Here is a 27,156-nt window from a genome sequence, read left to right as displayed (position 1 = left end):
AAATATATACATGATTAATAACAATATATTCTAAATTGTATAGCTGTACATACAAAACAAACATCAGTGAACTTAAAAAGTAAAATTATTATCTCAATTTTCAATTCAATTCATTTGCTGATGAATAATAACATTTTTTTTATATTTAAGCAAGTACCATTCATTAAATTTAATATGGTAATATATAATTAAGTATATAATAAATCTATATTTAATTAATGGTAATATTAATTAGGTATAGCTGTATTCATTATGAATATTAATGGTAGAATACATTTTAATAGATAGGTATTGGGTATTATTCTATTTGTAGCAGAACATATATATTTACGATTAGACAAATTAGACAATAGAAATGAAATATTTCTCGTTTTTGTTGGAATTTTACTTTTTCATTATTTTTGTACATACAGCTAGAGAGCTGTACATTTATATATATATATGTGTACCCATCATCAAGTATTAATAATACAAGTTAGTAGTTACTGATTCAAACTTAATGTTAATTTAATAAACGATTAGTTTGTTTGTATTATTTGAACATTTATTTTCTAATAAAACTACTTAAGAGTTTATAATATAAAATTATTTGTAAAAAAAAAAAGTAAAATAATACCACTTAAAAAAAATTAATTACTTTTTTCACAAAAATTTTTTTTAAAAAATTGAATTAAAATAATGATGACGTAACTGTATATTGTTATAATTTATCAATTTAAAAATATGATAACTATTATCTATGATCTTGAGCATCCCTTTTCTCAAATAAAAGTATATTTTTTGTTAAAATGTTGGTTAGGTAAAAATACCTACATAATTGATATACTCAATAGTAAAATAATAATACATTTATATTAAAAATGAATCTATAACTTAACATAATAATAATAATAATAATAATAATATAATGTCTTATAGGTGCAGAATATGTTTATTTAATTTAATTTATGTTTAACAGCATAATGTATAGACAGTTAACCATAGATTATATAAATACGAATAAAATTTCCAAGGACATTATACTGATCAATTATTAATGTTATTTTTTTCATACTTTGTTTAAATCAAAAATAAATAGTTTTTTTTTTTATAAGATTTTTATGTTAGACTTCTAATTGTATATATAATAAATATTATCACACAATTATAAGAGTAGTTTATTAAATCTATAAACAATAAATAATTTAGCATAGAAAATAATAATTAGATAGGTAAAAACAATATTTAAGGTAGGTATACTAGTTGTATTCACAATAACTAAAACTAATGAAGAATAATCAATAATATTTAATAAACAAAATTATTATGCTTGAGTATATAACATTTTAACATAATAATTGTGACCAAATAATTAGTAAAGGCTACTTAACCCTGTTACTTTCAACGGTTTCGAAGTATTTAAAAAAAATTGTATACAATTGAATTAGACTTTTTAGAAATTTCATAAATTTTTCAATCAAAATATAAGACTTAATAAAACCAATGTTTGTAATTCACAATTTATATACAAAAAGAAATAATAAAATGGTATATTTTGACAAATTCTATTCTTATGCAATAAGAACAATTATAGTTGGATTTTAAATTAAATTATAACATGCTTTATATTATTTTGTAATACAGAGTATTTTTAAATAGGTACTTAAAAATGAAAATTCAATAAAATAATATAATTATTGTTAAAATTGTAGAAAGATAACATAACATAACATAAGTTCGTAAAAATTAGAAGTTGTTAATAATTATTCCAACATTTTTAAGTCTTATAGGATGCAAACAAAAATGAATACATAAGTGTCATAATATATATATACATTCAATTATATAAAATATTACATAAATATTAGTTATAAATCTAGTATGATGTATACCTACTAGGTGGGAATCAAAATATAAATAGATAATGGTTTCATAAAATAAAATAACAATTTAATATTTGTAAAATTAATCAAAATATAAACAAAAATATAAAATGATGACTTAAATATTAATATACATAAATTATCATATAATATTAATAATTTGGCAATAGTATAAAATATCAATTATATGATTTTAAATACATCAAACACAAATTTTCATGAGTATAATAAGTAATAACTATTAAGTCTTTTAGAGCATATTAAACATAAAATTTCAAATGTATATTCACTATAGTCTTTTAAAACAATTAGGATCAAGATAAAAATTACTTTGGGAATGATACATTTTGAGATCAGCTCATGAATCACTGTACTTCAAAAAATTACATGAAGATTATGTCAGACTTGTGTATTATGTCTTAAATATAATTAATCTAGCTATAAAAACATGTTTTTAATTATTTAGCTAGTCTTAGTACAATTAACAGCATTGATGATTAAGATATGCATAACTTAAAGAATAAAATTATAACAAGTGATAAAATGTCATATCTAATTTCACTTACAAATACAGTGAAATCTCTAAATACAGGACACTCTTGGTCACTAAAATGTTGTTCAGTATTCGGAGGTGTCCGCTATTTAGAGATGTCTGTTAGGAGAGGTTTCACTGTACTACAATACTTAGAATTCCACACTTCTACATTTGTTTGAAATTGTATTTTTAAGTTACAGTTGCATGTGTATATAAAATTATTAATACATAAAAAAAATTTAAAACAGCCAAATACCTATACATAAAATAAATACAAATGAAAATTAAATATTGTGTTTACAGTTAAACCTATGGAAAAGTATATAACTAAACAAGACCTGCTTAACTAATTATATATAAAGTGAATGCAGAATTGTTGTGAAAATTATATCAAAAGAACTAAAATTGTTCACAAAAAATGTTCTAAGTAAAATTGTTTACATTAAAAAACCATTTAAGAAGACGTGATACCCGCATGTATTGTCTCCGTCTTACATGTGCGTAACATAGGAAATTGTACGCTCAGCAGAACATGTGTACCTCCGTTAATTTAAAAATTAGAGCGAATTGACCTCTTTTAAAATCTAAAGGTAAGATTATTATCTAGGCAACCTCATGGGCTTTATAATATATTTTAATTTTAAAGCGAGTTATGAGTATTTTAAGATGTACAAACAATTTATAATTTTAAAATACTCATAACTCGCGTTAAAATTAAAATATAATAAAAAGCACATGAGGTTGCTCAAATAATAATCTTACCTTTAGATTTTAAAAGAGGTCAATTAGGTCTAATTTTTAAACTAACAGAGCTACACGTGTTTTGCTGAGCTTAAAATTTGCTATGTTACGCATTTGTAAGACGAAGACAACACATACAGGTATCACGTTATCTTAAAGTTATTTTACTTATAACAATATACATACAGTGTCCTCAAAAACAGAGTACACTTTATAATTAAATTACCCATATTACTCGGTACCCTATACATATTTTTTAATTCTGTTTGCGGAACACAAAACTAGACTATTGGATAATCAATCTCCTGCAGACACAATTCTAAAATATGTATAAGGTACTGAGTAATGTAGGTAACTGAGTTATAGATTGTACCCAGTTTTTTTTCGAACATACAGTATATATATATATTCCTTTTTTTTTTATTACAAATTGTAGCAAAATCATCTTTTTTACAATCCATTAAATGAAAAGAATAATTTTCAAAACAATAATAATAAAATATTATGTAGGTTAATAAATATGAAACACACACATCAATAATACTCTTCACAATTATGAATAGTTTTCTAAAATAAAAATCATAAAATCAAAATCAAAAAATAACAGCAAAATAATAGGCATCTATACTTAAAATGGTATTTTTTTGTTTCATAACTAGACTGCAGACGATAGATACTTAACCTAACCTTCTATACAGTCATATTATTGAAAATAAAAATAATTGTCAATTTAATATAAATCAGAAATAAAACAAAATGTTTAATAAGGAAAACAATAGAAGTTACTCAAGACACTATAAACAAAGAAAAATTATTAAAATACTTTAAAATATTTAAAGTAAAATTAATATTAGGTATTATTGTTATATTATTATTAATCTATAGAAACAATCATGTATGTGGTTTTAACTGAATGCATTATGGATAACTTTCTCTTTTTAGGAGCAAATTTCAATTCATGTGTTTTAAAAGACCTAAACCCAATTTCTCCCCACGTTTGCATACCAAAAATTGGGATATTTGGAAATGTCTTTGCAAGATGAGTATTATCTTCAATGGGCAATGAATGTCTATCTACACACTGGAACATCATTATGAATGTCTTATGAATGTTCAATTTTCCAAAAGTCTTATTAACATACAGTGCAGTATGTTTTAATCCTTCAAGCACTCCATCATCCGTTGTTGAGCCAATAAAATCTGACACACAGCGTATACCATCTCCACGAAATATAATTGCCTTCAAAACACCAGGAATATTTTTTTTTGGTGGATTATCATAATCTAAGCTTGATACATGTCCTCCAGATAACGCAAATGGTTCAGACTGGTTGTTAGATACCATTTTCACAATAAACCTTATCATTCCATCGATATGTGGTGCACCGACTTTCAAAAATATTATTCCTCTTATAGGACGTGGATCACTATGAAAAAATTCACGTATTGGTTCTTGTATAAACGAGTCAGATGTAACTACACGAGTAAATACACTTACATCATAGCTGTCAGTTGTAGGCAAATAGAGAAGTGCCAGTTTTTTATGCATCATGGTCTGAACAGTTATCAATTCATTTTTTTCATTCTTGTCTGGATAAATAATACCTTTAGCGCCAATTGGTACAAATGTCTTAACTGATTTTGGCACTATGTCGCTTCTGGGAAAGAAACGGTTATCGTTTCTATCTCGTAAACGCATACAAATTTTTGGCCTGGATCTAGATGAAGGTCCACCAGCCATACCTTCAAAAGTAAACAATACTTTTGGTTCAATTCTCAAATCAATAAAATGTCCACTGTGTATTGGCTCTGGCCGATGATCAGTTCCGTGCATATAATTTAGAGAAGCAGCTTGAATCCACGTACGTTTCTTTAACAGTATATCAGCAGCTATTTTCAAAGAACTGTTGACTTCCCGAAGTGTATTAAGATCATAATAGTTTAGATAAGACAATACCAACTTGAGAACAGAGTACTGTTCAGAGAAGTATTCACCAAAATCACCAGAATAAGGTGAACGTGGACCAATCGGAATAACTATGGACTTGGAAGTGCTATTTGAATCCAATGAATAACTGCTTGAGCTCGGCGGATCTTCCATTTCTTACAAATATGTACCACCTAAGAATCGAACAAAAAAATGTTGACATGAGTTTAATAAGTACTTTGATTTTCAAAGATACTTAGCAATGTAATAAATCACAGAATATTAATTAATTTATCCAATGTATTTAATGCGAGTATAGCGTTCTCACCTACTATAAGCAGTCAAGGAAAGTAATATAGTATTACGTTTTCGCCAAGCTCACTCAAATTTTTGCAGCGCACGTTATACTTAATGTAGAAATAAAAGTATAGTTTTAAATAAAACGCAGTTGACCAAACTCTCATCAATAAAAATATTCAACGTCAAACAGTTCGTGTTAGGTCAAAATTACAATTGAACAATATTACATACAGTAATGAAAAACAAAAAAACGTAACAATCATATTGTAATGTGTTATCACTTATCATATATTGCATAGGTACTCACTAAAATAATATGTAGCGTCGTTTTCCTAACGGCCATGGAGGAAGACTACCTACGAATTTATTTCTCCAAACATGGAGGTAAAATAATACTTCGATATCATGTTTTTACGAACCTAATAGGTACCGAAACACATAATGTTCGACGGACGATTGACCTTGAAGGCATGACGTATGAATCTTACTTAGTTACTATTTAAGTAATTTAGAAATTACATGCTAGTGGAAATGCATACACATAAAAGTGTTAAGCGTAGTACAGAATGCCCAAAACAGCGAAACAATATAAAATGTATTCGTAGGTGTTGCAATTTAAACACCGATAGCGTGCGTACTATTGTGTTTTTTCGTTTAAAGTAATACACAAAAACTAAAAATATTTACTCACTGGTGACAGACCACAACCATTTCCATAGGTGGAAATTCATTAAAATTCCAGCCTTCTGGGGGGGGGGGGGGGGGGGGGCTAACGTTTGAATTCTCAATCCCGGAAAAAAAATCCCCAGACTACAGTATTACTCACAACCACATGCAACATGAACAAATATTTTTTAAACGTTAATTAGCATCTATAATTATCATTTACCACATTATTAATATTCAATTACAAATACGTATATTATATTATTAAAACAATTATACATTATAAATAATATTTTGTTTTAAATATTATGTGTAATTCAATTTAATTAATTTAACAACTTCACAAATATAGCATATAAAAATATTTCGAATGATCGATACATCAAATAATAAAGTTAAAAACATAGTATACAAAAATATTAAATATACTAGTATATTTTAATTCGTGGTTGTGAGTGATATTGTAGTCTGGGGATTTTTTTCCGATTACCGAGCATTAATGTAGTAATAAGCAATACATTATATTTAAATCATGAATGTAACAACAATAGAAATACCTAACGGCTAATTGTTTAGATAGTTACCCATTTTAGAAATAATCAAAATATGTAATAACAGGTAATACCTGGTAGTTATGCAATTGTTATTGTTATTATTAACATTGTTATAACACATTATAATTATTACCTATTTAAATCTTTTTTAACATAAATAATATGTGTTTTTGAGCTGGACATGGTTTTTTGTTTTTCTGACCGACTTTTCGTAAGGTTTTGGTTGTCATGGTTACTTATTAACAAAAACATATTTATGATTCACATATTTTCTTTGTAGAGGAAAAATATCGAGTAGCGTGCTATGGTTTTTCTTTCAGCCATTACATAAAATATGCAAATACATTAAGTCCTTAAGTCAATAAGTTTTTTTCTGAGTAAATTGTCATGATCATTATTAGTGCTAGGATTTTCTTCCCTAAAAAAAATGCTTTAATGCCCTACAAATTCTGAACAAGGCACTAAACAAATTAATTTTATTTTTAACAATATTGATATAAATTCAAATTTAAATTTGGTATAAATGATTATATACATTTTAAAGGATTTTAAAAAGTTTTACAGACCAAACTGATCGTTTTGAACTTTTTAAATCTGAAAAAAACAATTATTTCTATACATTTTTTTTTATAGGTTTTCCTGCATCTGCATATACCTAGTTATGGTTTGTTAAATTTATTTAAAAACCATGTAAAAATCTTAAAATTAAATTTCAAATTTAAATTTTGGATTCAAAAATTTCAAAATGCCACAAAAAACCTAAAATGCTCTAAAAAAATTCATTACAATTTAAAAAAGGCTAAAAATTAAATTTTCTTATTATAATTCAAAAATAAGTATTTCAAACGTTTATGTTATAAGACGAGCATCTTGTTGCTAGTTCGGATTACAATGCAAAGTGCATAACAATCCCAGCCTTAATCATTATGTAAAATAACATTTTTATTACACTCTATGAATGTTGCTTTTATAGATTTATGGCATGTATAATGGTGGGACCAAGTGCAGTGTCAACCAGTGGTGGTTTTGGCAATAATTTTCTGAGGAGGAGATAAATAATTTCACCAAAGTGATCCGTTGGGGGTGTTACCCCCCCCCCCCACACTCAACCACTCGAAACTTTTTAAAAAGATATAAGATCAAAAGTAAATCATATATGATCTTTATTCTTTACCTATACTAAAAAAGTAAAAACTCAAAGTTAATACATTTAATTGATAATACTGTTTACACAGTTTTGCTAGTACTTTCTAGCAGGTATGAATAAATTATAAAATAACAAGTAGAACTAGAGAGTATGTTATCTATCTATCTAAGTAGGTATATCTACATTTCATAATTAGCTCTTTTTTCTTTAAAATTAATAAAATAACAAGTCAATAAGCAATTAAAAAAAAAGATTCAATCAATCTGAACATACAATAAAATACTTTTAGTTATTTAAAACCAATTGACATCATTTAGTAAGTATAAAAAATAAAACAAGTGACTTTCTTGTTTTATGTTATAAATTAATACATATTACATTAATTTTACTGACCAGATAAGTATATTTATAATTGATAACTTATAAATAATTGCATAGGGACTAATTACTAATTATTATTAACAGCATACAATTAATTATTTTTCTATAATAATTTATAGGTAACTATACATTTTCATAATTATTAACTTTTATACATAGAGAAATACGATTTAGTTTGATATTAATTGAAAATGAGCAGTTTTTAATCAAATATATTTTTTTTAGATTCTAAGCTTGTCATTTCTCAATTTTTTTAGTTTTTTTTTTCTATAAATATCAATAAATTTTATTTGTTGGGTAGAAAAGCGTGAAAATTTTATACAGGGCTCCTGATATATTGTTACAATAACAATTGAAAAATATTGAAAATACATAGGCACAATTTTTTTTTATATTATTTTTTTTTTTTTCTTATTTAAAATATAATTACAATCTATACAACAATTTGGTACAATAAGTAATTTAGATAAAGTATTTACATGTCTAGAATAACAGATGGGGGAGGGCACTCAGTAGTGCCACCCGACAGATTATTATAAGCATTTAAAGTTCAAATTTTGACAAAATTTATCAAATTTAAAATGTAATAATTATTTTGTAGTTAAAAATTTATAAAATGTTCAACTTTTGTAGCTAAGGATTGAACATTTAAAACAAAGTTCCACGTAAATAAGGAAATATATAAATTACTTTCTTCACAATAATATCATCAAATATACTTAGTAATATCATAGGCTGACTGGCTGTTTTCGCTCAGAATCGTTTTTCTTATACATTGATATTATATCATTGAATTCAAATTTAACACCATCCATTACAGTGACCCACTTGAAACCTACTGTACAGCAGAGCGACATCCACATCCACCTTTTTTTTCTTTATTCTTTTCAAGTTTTCAAGGGAGGCGGTGCCTCTCTTGCCTCCTCTGGAAAACCGCCACTGGTGTCAACCAAATTTTTACGTTTTTCATAAAAAAAATTTAATTTTCACAGATTTCATACAATAGCTAGTTTAAAGTTTATGGTTTCAATGGTTGAATAATATTGAATAAGCTAGAAACATTAAATTTTATAAATAAACCAACATTATCAAATCAATGGTCAAATTCTATTTATTAAAAACGTAAAAATTTGGTTGACACTAGTGGCGGTTTTCCAGAGGAGGCAAGAGAGGCACCGCCTCCCATGAAAACTTGAAAAGAATAAAGAAAAAAAAAGGTGGATAAGTGGATGTCGCTCTGCTGTACAGTAGGTTTCAAATCTTGACAAAATACGGAAAAATCCCAAAAATTAGCAAATTATTTTGAGTTGAGAATTCATAAAAATTTTTCTTTTTAAATCTAAGATTTGAAAATGTATTACAGGATTATCCATAAGTTTGTCTACCTTTATCAAAAAAAAAATGTCTACAAGAAAGTCAAATTAAATTTTTATGAGCGTTTGAAATTCATATTTTTACAACATTTTAAATTCACTCGATATTTAATGTAATGATTTTTGTATTTTGTTGTAATTAAAAAACTTATGACTGTAGATACTCGAAAATTTCTATACACGATAACATTTTGAAAATAATTTGACTCTTTTTGAGCTGTTTACGGACATTGACAGTTTTTAATTTTTTTAGTTTTTTTTTCTTTAAATATCAATAAAATTTTATTTGTTGGTTAAAAAAGCGTGAAAATTTTATATCAGGCTCCTGATACTACATCGTTCTAATAGCAGTTGAAAAATATTAAAAATTCACAGGCACAATTTTTTTTATAAACATTTAAAGTTCAAATTTTGTCAAAATTTATCAAATATATAATTTAATAATTATTTTGTAGTTAAAAATTTATAAAATGTTCAACTTTTATAGCTAAGGATTGAAAATTGAAAACAAGGTTCCACGTAAATAGGTTATATGTAAATTACTTTATTCACAATAATATCATCAAATATACTTGGTAATATCATAGGCTGACTGACTGTTTTCGCTCAGAATCGTTTTTCTTATACAATGATATTCTATCATTAACTTCAAATTTAACACCATCCATTACAGTGACGCACTTGTCCACCTACTGTACAACAGAGCGACATTCATTTGCCCACCTTTTTTTTATTGAGATATCATGGTCAACAGAATCAAATATCTTTTTGAGATCTAAAAACACACCAACTACTTCTTTTTTTGCATCCAATTGATCTGATATAGTTTTTGTAGCATGGTGAGTGCGTCCGTAGTAGATAGATTGCTCCTAAATCCATACTGATTTTTTACTAAAAAATTTATTTTTATCCAAGAATTCTGTCAGTCTTATCTTTACACATTTTTATAGCAGTTTAGATATTGTCAAAGTTAAGGTTATTGGTCTATAATTAGTACAGTTTTTATTTTTTTTAGTTATCATTTTTTGGTAGTGGTATAACAATTGATTTTTTGTAACTTGTTGGAAACTCTCCCACTGATGAATATTTATTGAATATAATAGATAACGGTAGTGATATATTAATAGCAGTTTTTTTTAATAACAAATTACTAATTAGTCAAAGAACCTTCATAGAAGGAGGAGTGTTCTTTACATTTACTAATAAAGTAACTTATTTCATCTGGTTCAATTGTTTTAAAATAAATAGAGTTAGCTATATAACAATTATTGTTGAGTTTTTCCGCTTAAAATACTATTAGCAATATCAGCTCCCACATTAGTAAAAAATGTATTAAAAATGTTAGCAATTTCATGTTTGTCTTAGGTTACGTTATTAACTTCATTAAGTATTTAATTTACATTGGTTTTTTTAATTGTTTTTGTGTCAGATGCTTCTTTAATACTTTAATACTTTCATTAATGCTTCTTTATTCCCATAGTTTTTTTTTATTAGTACCAGCTTTATTAATTTTATTAAAATAATACAGATTTTTGGCAAGCTTAATTAATTTATTCAATAAATTTCTGTATGAAATATAAGTTTTTTAGATTAACATTAAATGGTTGTTTAAGATTTTTATTATACATGTTTTCCCTTATTCTTATTGAGGTGACTAGACCAGCTGTATTTCAAGGTTTTAATTTACATTTTTATTAACCTTATAGTTAAATTGAGTTTCATTGGAAGACAAATTAATTAGTTAATTCATTTTATCATTAAATAAATCTACTGACTCAGTAACATTTTCACCTTCAAATATTGAACTACAATTTTCTACTTGTATTAATATTAATATTCACACTTAAATATTTAAGTCTGAATAATTAATTCTAACATATTTTTTGTTCATATCATTTTTATTATTATTATTTCCTAGTACTTCCTCCCTATTAATATTTAAAATTAAGCTAAAGGTCAGTTATACTGCTACGAAGAACATACGTTTTGACATTTATATTAGAAACAATTTTTTATAAATAGATGATCAATGCAGGTTTTTGATGTATTTTGTATTCTAGTATAAAGATTACATACAGAATAAAATCCATTTTGTGCTAGTATATTTGAGTATTTATTGGTTTCCAGGTTATTGCTTAAAATGTCTATATTGATATCTCCACAGATTATATATTGTTTATTATTTTAAGTTGAATATGTCAGTACCACCACCCATTTAAAAGTATCCATTACATTTTCATACTATAAACTATAATAGTCCCATAGAATATTAAAGAATGGATAGGCAATATACAGGGTTTAAAACCGATATTAGATACCGATTTTGAAAACCGGTTAAGCCGTTAAAAACCGAAATCAATATCGAAACTGAAAACAAAATCGAAAAAAATCAATATACCGATTATCAAAACCGAAATTGAAATCGGAAAAAATAAATACTGATATTTAAAACTAAATATGAAATCGGAAAAAATAAATACCAATTTCTGAAACCAAAATCAAAATCGGAAAAAGTAAATACCGATATCTAAAACCGAAATTAAAATAGGAAAAAATGTTTTCGGTTTCAAACCCGGGTCATTATAATAATATAATAATAATGCAGAGCTTAAAACCGATATTGGATCCCGATTTTGAATAGGTACCGGTTTTAACACCTTTAAAAACCGAAATCAATATCGAAACTGAAAACTAAATCGAAAAAAAATAATACAGGTGAACACAAAACCGAAATTGAAATCTGAAAAATTAATACCGATATTCAAAACCAAAAACGAAATCAGAAAAAATAAATACCAATATCCGAAACCAAAATCAAAATCGTAAAATAATTTCCGGTTTCAAGCCTTGGCTATATATTAACAATTTAGAGGAAAAAGTGCTGGAATGGGGAAGAGAGAAATACTATGCCTCTCATTCTAACAAAGGTCTATTATCACTTATCAGAATATATACATATATATAATTATATACATAAATATAGTTTTGATAAAACCTCTATAACCTCAAAATATTTTATGTACTCGTATGTTCCGGTATGATAATCACAAATGGCCTATCCATTTTATAATATCTATGAATAGTCCCATACACAAAATAGAAAAGGGAATTCGAATCGCTTACGCACGCCTCTGATGTCATATTTTTTATATATTTATAGAAAATTCATTGTTTTATTTACAGCTATTTACAGTTCATAATACAAAATTATAATACAATAGTCAATATTGCAATAATATTGATAATTAAATATAAGACTGTACTGTATATATTATGTATATAAATAATATAAGAACCAGAATGTATATAAACTATTAAATAATTATTGATTTAAATAAAATAATAACTTATGAAATTAATATGTTATTTATAGATATACACATTAATGAAATAGGTGTTTTAATATTAATTATGTTGTAACACTCGTTTAATGTTGGAGTGAATCGGCCTTTTTCAAATTTAAATAGGGAACATCATATTAAGGTGTATATATTGTGTTCTCATGAAAGTTGGATGTTTTTTAACTTATAACTCGGTTTAAAGGTCTAATATTGTATATTTGTATTTACTTATTAGTCATATTGACTCATGGCTCATTACCAACATCACCGTCGTTATTGCGTAAAGAAAAATCCCAAAAATTTCACAAAAAGTTAATCATCAATTTTACCAATTATTATAAAATTATGTTGTATCATAAAAATTACGAGGAAACGGTTTTTGTTTGATTTACCTTAGTGGCTTAGTCCCTGCGTCATATATACAATAAATGGATACACCTATAACGAAATGCGTGCGACCACACTATAAAATGTCGATTCGATATTTGACATGCGCGTAGAATATTGTATATAAGGGTTATTGTTATAATAATAGTACGTGACGATCATATTATTATTATTATTATTATTAAATATTGACGAACCGCCATATATAGCCGTATGTGTGTATTTATATTAGGTTTGAACGCATGACGGGTGGGCGGCTAAGTAAACAAGTATACATTTTGCGACTGAGGTAAATCGATTTTTTGTCAAAAATATAAATCTGTCGACCAAAACCTCCGTTACACGCACAACAAATTCACCAACGATTCACAACGGTTAAACGGTCCCTTGTGTCCCGTGTGTATAGGTATTATTTTATTTAAGCAAAAGTTGTGTCAGTGCTTGTACAGTGTACCTACATGCTAGCTTTAAAATATTATTAAATACATAATTAAATATGTACTGCGTTTGAATGTCTCATCGTGTATGTTCTCGTTTATACATTCACACGCCTATATAATATATTATACAAAAATGTGATTAATTATTATACATAATAATTATACCTACCCATATTACCTATCCAACTCCTGCCCAAATTACACAGCTAACATTACTATTATTATAAGTACCTACCAGAATATAGAATACATAATGGAAATAAATAATCAAACTTCAAATATTTACATAAATTAGGTGAATAAATTGGCTATCATCGAGTTGTATGAAACATAAAAATAAAAAATTGAATATCGTAATCTCAATATTTTAAGGTAAACCTATATGGACGTAGTATGCATAGGGACTATGGGGGCTACAGCCCCCACGGAAACTTTTGTAGCCCCCCCCCCCCATGGTGTTAACTTTCATTTTTACATTTTATCCGAAATTATAGTTTTAAATGTTTTTATAATTTTCTAGACCTATATAGCCCCCACAGATAATAAAACAACGCCCATGCATATATAAATTCTAAAAATTATTGCTTACTAAATGTTTAGTATAGTACCAGATTTATCAAAAAAATATCAATTGGAAAAATCAGGTACAATTGTATATGAAGTACAATTCAAGATTAAAAGATAGACAAAACTGTGGAGTTTGTGGTTTGGATGAAATTAAATTAAAATGTAACCAAACATTGCACAAAAGCAGGGATGAATCAAGGAATGAATAATAGAGTATAGACTATTCACAAAATACGGGCCATATAAACCGGGCTGGATTTAGTATAGGGCCCAACGCCCAGAGTCCCGTACTTCCACAAGATATTGAAATACTGTAACTGGGCACAGTGGCGTAGCCAGAATTATTAAATGGGGGAAGGGGGTAAGTATAAATTAAACCAAATTTTTACAGTTTTCATTTATAAATAATACATTTATTAGAGGAAAAAATGTCAATGGGGGGAGGTTTAACACCAAAACTCACCGGGAGGGGGGGGGAGCTGGCTACATCACTGCCTGGGCCTCCACTAAACGACAAGTGTAATTATTTGCCTTCGTTACATTACCAACAAATCAGTTTTAAAAACAACAGATATACAACTATACTTATTAGTTAGTAAAAAATAGTAATAATAAATTAGTAAATACTAACATAATATTCAACTGTTTATGATAGTATGAAATCGATAGTACTAAATTAATAAGTACATATTTCCACCGTAACTTAAAAAATAATGAAAATTTTACTATAATGAATAACAATTATAACAATGATATAATCATAAGATATTGCATGACAATATAATATTTCGTTATTTTTTCAAAAATTTTTCCCCATTATTTTGAAAATTACTGGGAATTTTCACCCTTGACTCCACAAAGTCAAAATTTCAATTTGATCCAATTTTCTACCTCAAATCACCCTCAAAGATTTGAAGCATTTTAACTGCTACAAAAGGTAATGACTGAAAACACACTAAAAAAAACCAAAATATTCATTATTATCTTAAACAAATAGTACCTTGTACCTATTTAGGTAGTAGGTAGTAATTTTATTATAATAAAATATTTCCAAAATTAGTAATTAAAAGACATTAGACATACCTATAGTTTGGTCGAAGCAATGCGAAAGCAGTTTCGTCCCTGGTTCTCGGTTCAAACAGGGGAAAATATACCTATAGTTATTATTGCATTATATATGATTTCTGTTTGGCGCGTTGTAGTCACTGTGTACGGTTTACCTAAAAATACCATCCATTATAGTTATAATTATATTATTAATATAAATTATACTATCCATTATAATCAACTATATGCGTTCTTACAGAATTTATTTAATTATGTAAAATAAATAAAACCATTGAGCTTATTATTTATTATTTAGGTATAGCTACAACCTATTTACAGTGTTTACTACAACGTCTCTAACATATAGTTTAAAATCTCAAACTGTATAATATTGTGTGATATCTAAAAATAAATAATATTTTATTTACAATAAATCGATGTATCTAATAATACAATTATATTATTATACATTTATATTTTAATCACAGCTTCCATCATTCCACCCGTCCCTCCATCTTTCGTTTACTCTGTTACAATCGAAAATTGATTTTCCAATTTTTTGATTTACATCATTGTGTATAGAACATAGCCATTCAGATAATGTACTTTGTGAGTTAGTCACTGGTGGTCGTTGGGTCAACCTATTAATGAAAACACTAGATCGGTACTTGAAAAATGTAAATATTTTCTAGGTATTTATTTTAACCTATATTACTATTACACGCACTCAAGGTAGGTACCTACGAACCTACAAATAAGTTCTAGTGTTCTACAACATCATAATATATGTGTGAACTTACAGATGAGAAAAATCACGACCACATGCTTGACAAGGATACAGACGGCCGAGTAGTTTAAAAAATTGATATATATCTTCCTGTTTCTGGGGTGAAGGTTCGTCCGGATAGTTTGCCACCATAGTATGAAGCAAATTCCAGGTGTGATATCCTATACGCAAAAATATTTTAAGTTTTAAAAAAATGTTTCATATTCTAGGTTCTGTTTAAAATGTAAAAAATGTTTATAGTTTATCAGCTATAGACTGGGTTTAGGTTCCTGTATAGCATAGTATACCTTTATAAGACAAATAATCGATTACGACGTAAACTTAATCGCTCTTGCTGTGTCAGTCGGTTACATCGTTTTTCGTTGTGCGTAAATCGTTAATATGCCGAAGTCTACCTATAATCTAAATTGCTCTTGCTCTATCAGTCAGTTATCAACATACCAGTATACAACTGAGTTTCGTCGATTGTCGTTGTCCGTAAATTGTAAATATGCCAAAAACAAGGAGTTCGTTTTCTAACAAAATTCGCGAATGGATTTCCACAGCAAACACAGACACCGAGGCTTTCACTACTGACGGGAAAATAGTATTTTGTAACCCTTGTGGAAAATCTATTGTTTGTGAGAGAAAGTCTCAGGTAGATCAACACATAAAAACAGGTTGGTACTTATAAAAATAGAAAAAGATTTTATTTATTTATTTTCTATATTTTTTTATTTTAATTTTATATTTTAGCTGCACATTTGTCTGCACTTAAAAATAAGTTATCAAAACAACAATTACTTTCAAATAGTTCTAGATAAAGTTCTACCAATAACACTTTTTTTTGAAGATTTATGTTTTGCTATGGTCTCTTTTGACATACCCTTACGAAAGTTGAAAAACCAACAGTTTCGTAATTTTTTGAATAAATACATTAATCATCCTATCCCAGATGAAAGCACATTGCGAAAGAGCTATGTAAATATATGGTATCAAAAAACTATCAAAAAATTTTTACTGCATATTTTTTGCATATTATATGGCATATTTCAATACTTTTAAGTGCATACAAATCCGCGCTCTACTTATAACCCCATTGTATTCGTTCAGCTGTTCTATCGATTCGTTGCTGTGGTTACCAATATACATTTTGGGGCAAGTGTGAGTCCAGATATTATGATTTATGAGAAATAAATATAGAAGTGATTGGTTATTATACAATTAAGAAAATTTAAGAAAGTCTACTCTGTAAACATGCTTTTAAAGTATTTTGTACCTTTGCTTGACATCAATAAATCGTTCTTATTTATAACCATGCTATTTATATTTACTATTTTATTTTTTTGTCTGCATTATCGTAGGAAATAAAGTCATAGCCAAATGAGTAATTTCAATTTTAATATTAGAATTAATAACTCAAAAAAATTAAAACTAAATTATTAATGTGTCAAAAATCTGAATGAATATGAAATAAATTAAAATAATGTTTAGTAGGTACTAGGTAGTATCATCAATAGGGCTGGGATTTTAATGCACTAAAAAACCCCAAAAAATGTCCTAAAAAAAATGCATCTATGACCTAAAAATTCTAAATAATGCCTTAAAAAACCCCGAAAATTTTCCTAAAAAAAAAATGCTTTTATGATCTAAAAAATTTTTTATTTTTAATTATTTTAGTATAAATTACAATAAAAAGTTTTAAAAAATGCATTATAAAAATCTATTACAAGTGTAAACTGTAAATACATAGTTTTAGTATAAATCTAAAAAAAAAGTTGTACACAAAGCTAGATATAGAAAAAAATTAACTACAGTAATAAGACGGTGTTAACGACGACAAAACTTGTACTGAACGTCGAACGATATCATCGGACTGATTTTACCGATTTTACCGATTTAAGATTATTTAACAGGAAATGCGGGCAGAGATTACTCAAACCTTGTCCGATAATAGCGATAATATAATACGAATTACGAGTAATCTGTTATATTTATTTAAAAACCATGTTGGTGTAAAAATCTTAAAATGAAATTTCAAATTCATACACTTGGTTTCCAAAAACTCAAAAAATGCTCCAAAAACTCTAAAATGCCCTAAAAAAATTAAGAAAATGACCTAAGAACTAAAAAATGCCAAAAAATGCAAAATAAACTTTCTTATTCTCATTCAAATGTACATAAAACAAATTTTTGACAAGACAAGCATTGCACAGTAAGCTTTGGAAAACAATGCAAAGTGCATCGAAATCCCAGCCCTTATCATCAACATATTACAATAACCTTACATTTTTCATGCATCAATACCTACTTAATAGTATGCCTTTTATATGTATATATAGGATATATATAATATAATATAATATAATATATTCACAATATGTACCCCCACCTACCTACACTACCCATTTATTATATCTCTGTGGTAATTACTTATTACACATGTTATTACCTAAGTGACCAAGACGCTGAAGTAAATGAATGTCATTATTTATCTAATTCACTTAAGTTGTAAAATAAATTACAAATCAAACTAAATACTTATAACTTATATAAGAACCGGGATTTTAGCACTCACGTAGCCTTAAATTTTTTTCTTAAGTCAAAAATTTAAAAAGTCAGTTAAAAAATAATATTTTTTCAGTACTTACCTACTTTTAGGTAGATATTTAAAAAAGCAGGTAAGTGGATGTCGCTCTGCTGTACAGTAGGTCAAGAGTGGGTCAATGTATAATGGATTGTATTAAACTTGAATTCAATGATATAATATCATTGTATAAGAAAAACGATTCTGAGCGGAGACGGTTTGTCAGTCTGGATTTTTTATATTATTATTATTAATTATTATAGCCTGTTAGTTGAATTAATATTATAATATTATTATAATTTTTTATTCGTTGCTCTGGCAATAAACAAAGCATTAGAAATTAAAATCCCATTTTTAGCTGGTTTTCGTAATTTGTTAATTAAATAACTATTGAGAAAATCGACCTCTCTAAAGTACCATCTTGATCCAATTTGCTAAAAGATAAGGTACTATATGTTGAAATCAAAGCACTCCTTCTGGTAGAAATGTTTTATACAGGATATAAAAAAAAAAAAAAGAAAAAGAAAAAAAATTAAACACTATTGTAAAACCACTAGCTTCCTCGCTCCGCTCAGAATCTAAAACAATTATCTAAACGTATATTATAAAACTACAAACTGTTGTGGATTGTGGCAGGGGCTAAAATACTGTGTCCCCTGAAAATCAAAGTGTGTCCCCTGAATGAGAAACGTGTGTCCCAAGTTTTATAACGTGTTTTTAGTTTTGTAGAAATAACAAACATTAATCATTTAATATTTTAATTTACTTGTTACCTATTTTGTTAACTTAAGTTGACTACCTAATTATTTTACTTCTATTCTATGGACAAGTTCGTTATAAAAAAAAAGAAGAAATGATAATGGGTCAATTCAAAGTAATTAGGTACCGGCGCAGGTACATAATATATTTAAATTATTCTATGCTGCGTCTATTGAAATACAATATTGTTTACTGTAATACTTACTGAAAAGTTAACTAGTAAGAGCATCATAATTTATAGAAAATTGTCATAATATTATATAATTAGGTATAGGTAGGTACTATAGCATAATATAAATATGATTTGTTGTTTATTTTAAGTCTAAAATATGTTAAAATATTAAAAAAAATAAAAATAGGGACTGGAACCGAACCTAAAAGAACCGGTTCTGGGACAGAAACAATTAAAATATTAAGAACTGGAAACGGAACCAAAACCTTTATTTTAATATATAAAGTACCGGAACCGAACCGGAATTTTTAAATTAAAAAGGTACTTTTAGGTAATAAATTAATTGTATTTATCATAATTTGAAGATATTACTATTTTGTGTAATTTTGTGTGATCATATTATTATGATTTTTCTAATATTTCTCATACTATTAATTAAACACGCATTCCAGATAGGTATTTAAAATTATTATACTTTTCAGTACCGAAATTATCTTGAACCGGAACCGAAATACCGTAACCGATAATGATAAATTCAAAAGGTTCCAGTCCCTGAATTTATTAAACTGATTATTATATAATCATAAATCGGATTTTAAAGAATTAGATAGTTATTTTGTCTTATGATAAATATAACTAAAAGGATCTACGTATTATATAATAATATACATATAGTATTATATTATAACAGTTTATTTAACAAACCCAATATTATTTTCTAAACATAATCAAATTTGTTTTTTTAAAAATCTTGAATATTCATAAAAACTATTTCGTTACTTACATAAATTATATTCTAACTGATGATGATAACATACATAAATATTTTTCAATATTTTTCAATTTACTACACACATAAGATTTTACTGCTTATAGTATCTAGTATATTATAATATTATTAAAGTTACCTCACTAACCTACTTACAGGGTAAGTGGTATATAAAAGTAGGGTTGATTTTGTGTGTACAACCTCCACAGGTTTTCTTTTTGCTATAGAAAACTGTCAAAGCCCAAAATTAACAGTTAAATTAATAAGTGTGGGGTGTGCCCCCTGAAATTAGATGTATTTTAGGCCCTGGATTGTGGAATAACAACTATTGTTAATACAACTTAATTTAAATTAATGTGATATTTTACTTACCGAGTTGAACTTTATTCAACGGGCAATTGTGTTCCATTTAAAAAGTGTCCTTCAGAAATAAAATGTGTTTTTGAACGTTTACAAAATTTGAAACCATTACAAATATTATACACACACATGTTACTATAGGCAACGAATACATTATACAACTTGTGTAACAAAATTAATATTTATTTAGTATTTACGTTTTTCTATATGCTTCCGTTATTCTAATATTATATACAATTCTAAATCAAAGATTTAAAAATTCAATAAAAAATGATTTTGAATTTACGCTCAACTTTTTTTTTAAATTACACTAATAACAACTTATGAGGAACCTTATCAACAATAATTTTTAAAAAAAACTTAAATTAATCGAGAATATCTTATACCTATAAATAGCTCAAAAAGAGTCAATATAATTTGAAAATGTTATCGTGTACTTATGCTATTTTAAACATTTGGTAGTTTACTCTAATATTAAATTGTTGAGCTATAATAGTAGGTAAGTATTAAGTAATGTACTTAAAGCTAAAAAATAAAAAAAAACATTTGTAGAAAGTTTCAAGTATCTACAGTTATAGTAGATCTCAAATACCTATCTTGAGTAACAGTATAGTTACACAAAAAAAAAAAACAAAATCCATTATGTTGGAAGCTGGATTAGCGTAAAAATTCCTGTTCCTTATTTTTTTTCCGACGCTTTTGAAAACTACTGAGAATTTAGTACCAACTAGATTCACTTTCCCATCAGAAAACATACCGAAGTTGAAAATTAAAGCTCTACTACTTATCGAATACATGCACATACGACACTCACACTAAAAAACACATTGAAAAATTGAGCTCCGCTCAGAATTTAAAATAAAAAGGCTTCTAGACACGTTGAAGTTTTTTCCCATTAATGATATTATTTTCATTCTTAGTTCATTTAAAAAAATACTTTCTAATATAAGTAGGTACCTACAATATTTTTTTTGTTATAGTAAATTAAAATAGTAATTTAAAAGTTATACTAAATTTACTTTTAGAGCATTCAAAATATTTATAGGGGGACGGAGTGGCCGAGCGGACTAACAACAGGTCTCCACACTGCAGCGGTGGCGGTTGGCGATGACGGTAGCGGTTACGGCAAAATGAGTCCGGACACAATTTTACCGCCACCACGGTAGCACCGCCAAGACAAAAGAATTTTACCGCCACCGTTGCAGTGTGTGGCGTCCCTAAGGCATTCGTTGTGATGCACACCGACGCTGGTTCAAACCTCGGTTCATGGGTGGATTTTTTCTTCGGGCAAGTCACGGTGTCCAGAGAGAAGTGTCGCCATCCCCCACCCGGGTATGGCAGATACCCACGGGTGCCCACTAAAAAATCTGCCAAAACTACACACATGTGTTACACCTACAGTTCCCTCCCCTACAAACAAAAACAAACAGCTAATGGCCATAGTTGCCGAGCTTCACGATCAATAAAAAAAAAAAAAAAATATTTACAATAAATTGTATTATTAGTTATTACTAAATAAGTCTTATAAGATTCATATTGTTTTTTTATTTAAATTCTACAACTGATCTAAACTTATCAAAATAGTGTATTAAATGTTTCGTTTTGTTTAGGCCTAAAGCTGTTTGCATTTTGAAATTTTGAATATGTTTTATCATCATACTCTGACATTGGTATACACCTCCGGAGTCTGGTCCTCAGGTGACGTCAAGGTATTGCTATCACCAGAATAAGTAGGCTTATAAATCATATGCGTTTGCTACTCATTCCTTTCTAATAAGCAAAGCTCATCCATATGTCCAATATGCAACACAGGTCAAACACGTATCACAATAAAACACATACTCAAGGAATACCCCATATACGTATAGGTTAGGTTATATGTTTATCAATTATATTCGTACCACATTCCACCATATTTTTTTTATTCGTTCATAATAAATAATAATTATTACCTAAATAAATATATACTGGTAATGATGGAAAATCAAATCAAACATTTTATAAACTATAATTATAGCTATTATTATTTATTACTAATAAATTAATTATTAGGTACCTACATACCTATTATTAATTATATACTGTGATAGTTACGTACTTGTAATATTTACCTTTAAACAATGTAATAATAACATACATTATAAATAGATACTTGTATAGTCGTATACTCGTATGTTACCGTCAATAATAATATTTAGGAATTAACAAAATTGGCTAGTTTATGTTGGCTCCGAATGTATTTCATAATATTATGCACTGTCGCATTGATATTATTGGCTAGTCATTTTAGTGAATATGAATGGCTAATTAAGGCAGAATATGAATATATGATACAAATAATGCGGTTAACTATATAGATGCGGATGGTAATTTATTGTCTTATCATGCGAGATGTTCGCGAACAACAGTTACTAGGTACATGGTTTTGTTTGTTTTTAGTAAAGTAGTTTTTCGATTTTAAATATTGTGATTTGTTTTTCAAAACGTTTGCGACGAAAATACTATAACCGTTATACGGATCGTTCTAATTGTTAAACATTTTGTTAATACCTATTACCTACATTCAGCAATACGTATCCAATATTCCAATCGTATGTAGTTATGAGAAAGCTTAACTTGTGCACGGCATGCATGTATAATCAAGAGTTGAAGGTAGGTTGTACTGTTGTAGGTACTTACCTACTCATTTAATATAAAATATTATAACAATTTACAAATAATTCTCACAAATCGATTACAAGTTTAAGTATTTGATTCCTTGATAAATCAATTATAAGACAAATTTACATGGCACTGTGAAATTCGATTCTATTATACGGCATACCATGTTCGGGAGGTACCAACAGAACAGATATCAATATTCAATACATTGCATGTACACAAAAAATTATTCTAAAAGTAGCATACTACCATAATATAGTCGGCACCTTAGTTGCGTCCCGTAAAAAAGGTATACACGAATTGCGTCCCACTATACATGGGTTAGGTAGTAGAGTTTTATTTCGTTTTCATGGGTTCTCCGTGGTGTGTTAATTATTATAAGATAGCCTGGGCTCTAATATTAAGTTTCAATAGTAATATAAATTACGGTAATAGATAGCAAGTGGCATAGCTGCGTAGGTATAGGTAGGTACCTATACCCATTACCGTTTATTTGCAATAACTTCCCAAATTAGGGTTATTTAGTCTGATGGTCCATCGCCAGTGTTGAGCCCAAATAAATAGTTTGTCATCTAGATAAAGATAAAGATAATAGACCAAAAATCTATCTAGATAAAGATAAAAATAAGCCCTACTAAAATTATCTATTTATTAGATAAAAGATAATCAGAATTTATCTAGATAAAAAGCAGATACATTTTTAAATTTAAATTGTTTAAGATTAATAACTAATAAGATGCATCAATCTTATCAAGTAAAGAACATTTTGAATTTGTTTAAGGTGTTTAAAGTTTTTCAATCTTAATGTTGCTTCTATAATTTAAATAATGTTTTTTACAGGTGCATTTTTAAAAAAATCCAATGTATTTATATCTGCACTGAATCAAAGCTTTCAACTTAAAAACATCTACTATATTATATTATATTTAAACCAAGTAAAGTATGATAAAGTAATAATAATAAAATAATAATAATGATATGCTTTTTATTTTAAAATAAGTAAATTGTACACTTTTTAACAAATTACTATATTACTTTTTATAGTTTTTTATTTGAGTTGTAACAATTCATTGCTCAAAGCAATAACAATACAATTAATATAATATAATGATAAAATAATAATAATAATATGCTTTTTATTTTAAAATAAGTAAATTTTACACTTTTTAACAAATTACTATATTACTTTTTATAGTTTTTTATTTGAGTTGTAAACTTCATTGCTCAAAGTAATAACAATACAATTAATATTAAATAATAATAAAATAAAAATAATAATAATAATAATAATATGCTCAATGGACAGTAACATGTCTTAAAAATGAATAATTATTCGTGACACTTTATTTCAAGAAAAACATAATATTAGGCACTTATCAAAAAATATTAAATAATATTTTTTTTTTATAAATTATCTTTTGTCATACATTAAAATTCTTATAATATAATATACCCTTTATAAGAAATTAAAATTATTCTTGTTGCATTAAACATTTGCAGCAAAGAAGCATCTCAAGATTTTTATCTTCAAGGCGATTACGCCTTGGAGTTAGGACCTGAATAGCCCCACTAAAGAGCCTTTCAACTGGCGCAGAGGATGGTATTGAAGTATTATATTTAAAAAATACTTTTTTAACCACAGGAAATGAATCCAATACATTTAGTTCGGTTTTTTTAGAGTTTAAAAAAGATAAAGCTTGAACACTTGATACATTTGAATTTCTAACAGCTAACTCTGTGTTGCTGGAATCATAGAATTAATTTTTTGCCATCATTGGATATGATACTGTAGAATTCGTCATTAAATAAATAATTTGGGGATACATTTATTTGATTAGCTTCTGTTGGTAAAACTTCATCTTCCACTTCTGAGTCAGGATCGTCAATAGCTTTTTCCACACACAATGTTGAATTATTTTTTGTTTTTTTTTGAAACATTGTTGTCTGTTGAAGACGTAGCCACCAAAAAACGTTTCATATTTATATTTTATGAAATGACCAATACAAAAAATATAAATGATCAGCTATTATTTTATATTTCACACTTCGCCGCAATAACCAACTGATAATTAAAAACAAACTACACTAAATGTTCCGCTTGGAGCAGCATGTGTTGTACACTTGAACCCATGTAATGTTACGTAATCCAGGGATTTATTTTCAACGAAATAATTTTTTTTAGTCATTTATAATTTCTAGGGAGTTTAGACTTTCCACGTTTCGACCTGACATCATTTAATTTATTTTAATTACCCACATATCTGCCAGCATTTGGAATTTCGTGGTACGAACTACGAATGTGTCTTTATAGTATAGACTATTGACTATAGAGTAATAAATAATATACCATAGACCATATTCCTATAAACTATTAACTAGTGGACAGGGCGTAGAGAGAGGTCAGGGATACGACATGGGTAGAGTGAGCGAGAAAAGAATCAAAGTAGTAATATATATGTATACAGTTCGTTATGCGGGCTTGGTGCGGGCTCCTTCACTAGGTACTTTATATTGTTATTTCATTCTCAGTTATATGGTTATGTAGGTACTTAAATGATCATCTAGTAATAATAGTAATAATAATTAATTAACAGAAATTGTTATCGTCTGATCGTCGTCGATCACAAACGCGACGACACAAACTAAAATAGTAAATATTACCAGAAACCTAAATATAGGTAATAATAAAAATAACGAAAATAATTTCTAAAACATAAAAAAACATATCTAGATAAATTACAGTAGATGACTGGAGTTTTCATCTAAGATAGATAAATAGATAACATTTAGATTTTTATCTAGATAAGATAATAGATAATTAATATATTTATCTAGATAAGTCTCAACACTGTCCATCGCTTATCATCGCCTTAAACAGTTAATATTAATTACATACAAATTGATATGCAGCTTGCAATATATCGGTTGAAAAAAAAAACCGATATCCCATATACCTACCGATTGTATCAATATCGGCCGATATTAATATTGGTTATCGGATCGGCGGATCGGCCTAGTTAATACCTCTGTAATAGGTTTTCATAACATTAATATTCTGAAAATGAGTCCGTTAAGTGCCTAGGTACAAGTGTTTGTTACTCTATAGATACCTACGATAGGTACATGTGTCCGTATGTGTGTACACTAACCTAACCGAAAAAATAAAATTAATTTTTTCAAAACTACTTGGAATTTTTCATTTTTACTTCCCAAAAGTACCAATTAGATTCACTTTTATATTAGAAAAGATGCTATAATCTCGAATTCTCGAAAATCTGAGCATTTTTACCATCCAAAATGTTGCTGGCAGACAGATAAAAACACACATCATTGTAAAATCAATTCATTCTTTCGCTCTGCTCAAAATCAAAATCCAAAACTATTTTCCTGTTGTTAAATATTTTAATTATTAACTTATTCTCATGATCGAGCTAATCCATTTCACCGATATGGGTGGCTATAAGTTTATAACCATTGACTAACTACTAATAATTAGTATAATTATATATTTACAAAGCACAGTAAGTAATAACTAAACATTTATACAATTTAAAAATATCAAATGAATATTATAGATACCATATACACCTTTGAACTACATTGCATTAAAATATTTAAATAAATAAATTTAACGAAAACAATTTTTTTAATTAACTTGGTTTATAAATGTTGCTAAACATTATTTTATCAAGGTAATAAACTCAATAAAGTATTATGAAATGGGAACATAAATAACATCATAATAATATATATTCATATTACAATTATATAGTTACCTACTCTTAATCTTTATTTTATAATTTATATATGGTAA

At 27.2% G+C, this 27,156-nt stretch overlaps 2 protein-coding genes across 2 annotated transcripts; both read right to left on the bottom strand.

Annotated features, from left to right (window-relative positions):
• Positions 1-1,143: 1,143 nt before the first annotated feature.
• On the bottom strand, positions 1,144-5,623 carry LOC132936462 (uncharacterized). The gene is made up of 2 exons (XM_061003197.1): positions 5,394-5,623; positions 1,144-5,259 (listed from the first exon to the last, which is right to left on the bottom strand). The coding sequence occupies exon 2, from the start codon at positions 5,237-5,239 to the stop codon at positions 4,013-4,015; it is 1,227 nt and encodes a 408-aa protein (XP_060859180.1). The 5' UTR covers positions 5,240-5,259; positions 5,394-5,623; the 3' UTR covers positions 1,144-4,012.
• Positions 5,624-15,746: 10,123 nt separating this feature from the next.
• Positions 15,747-20,730, bottom strand: LOC132947183 (FAD-linked sulfhydryl oxidase ALR-like). Its single transcript, XM_061017396.1, has 3 exons — positions 20,694-20,730; positions 16,069-16,216; positions 15,747-15,909 (listed from the first exon to the last, which is right to left on the bottom strand). The coding sequence occupies exons 1-3, from the start codon at positions 20,728-20,730 to the stop codon at positions 15,747-15,749; spliced, it is 348 nt and encodes a 115-aa protein (XP_060873379.1).
• Positions 20,731-27,156: the final 6,426 nt, after the last annotated feature.

Source organism: Metopolophium dirhodum, chromosome 1, assembly GCF_019925205.1.
Source record: "Metopolophium dirhodum isolate CAU chromosome 1, ASM1992520v1, whole genome shotgun sequence".
Taxonomy (NCBI): Eukaryota; Metazoa; Arthropoda; class Insecta; order Hemiptera; family Aphididae; genus Metopolophium; species Metopolophium dirhodum.
This window is presented reverse-complemented; position numbering and strand designations above follow the sequence as displayed.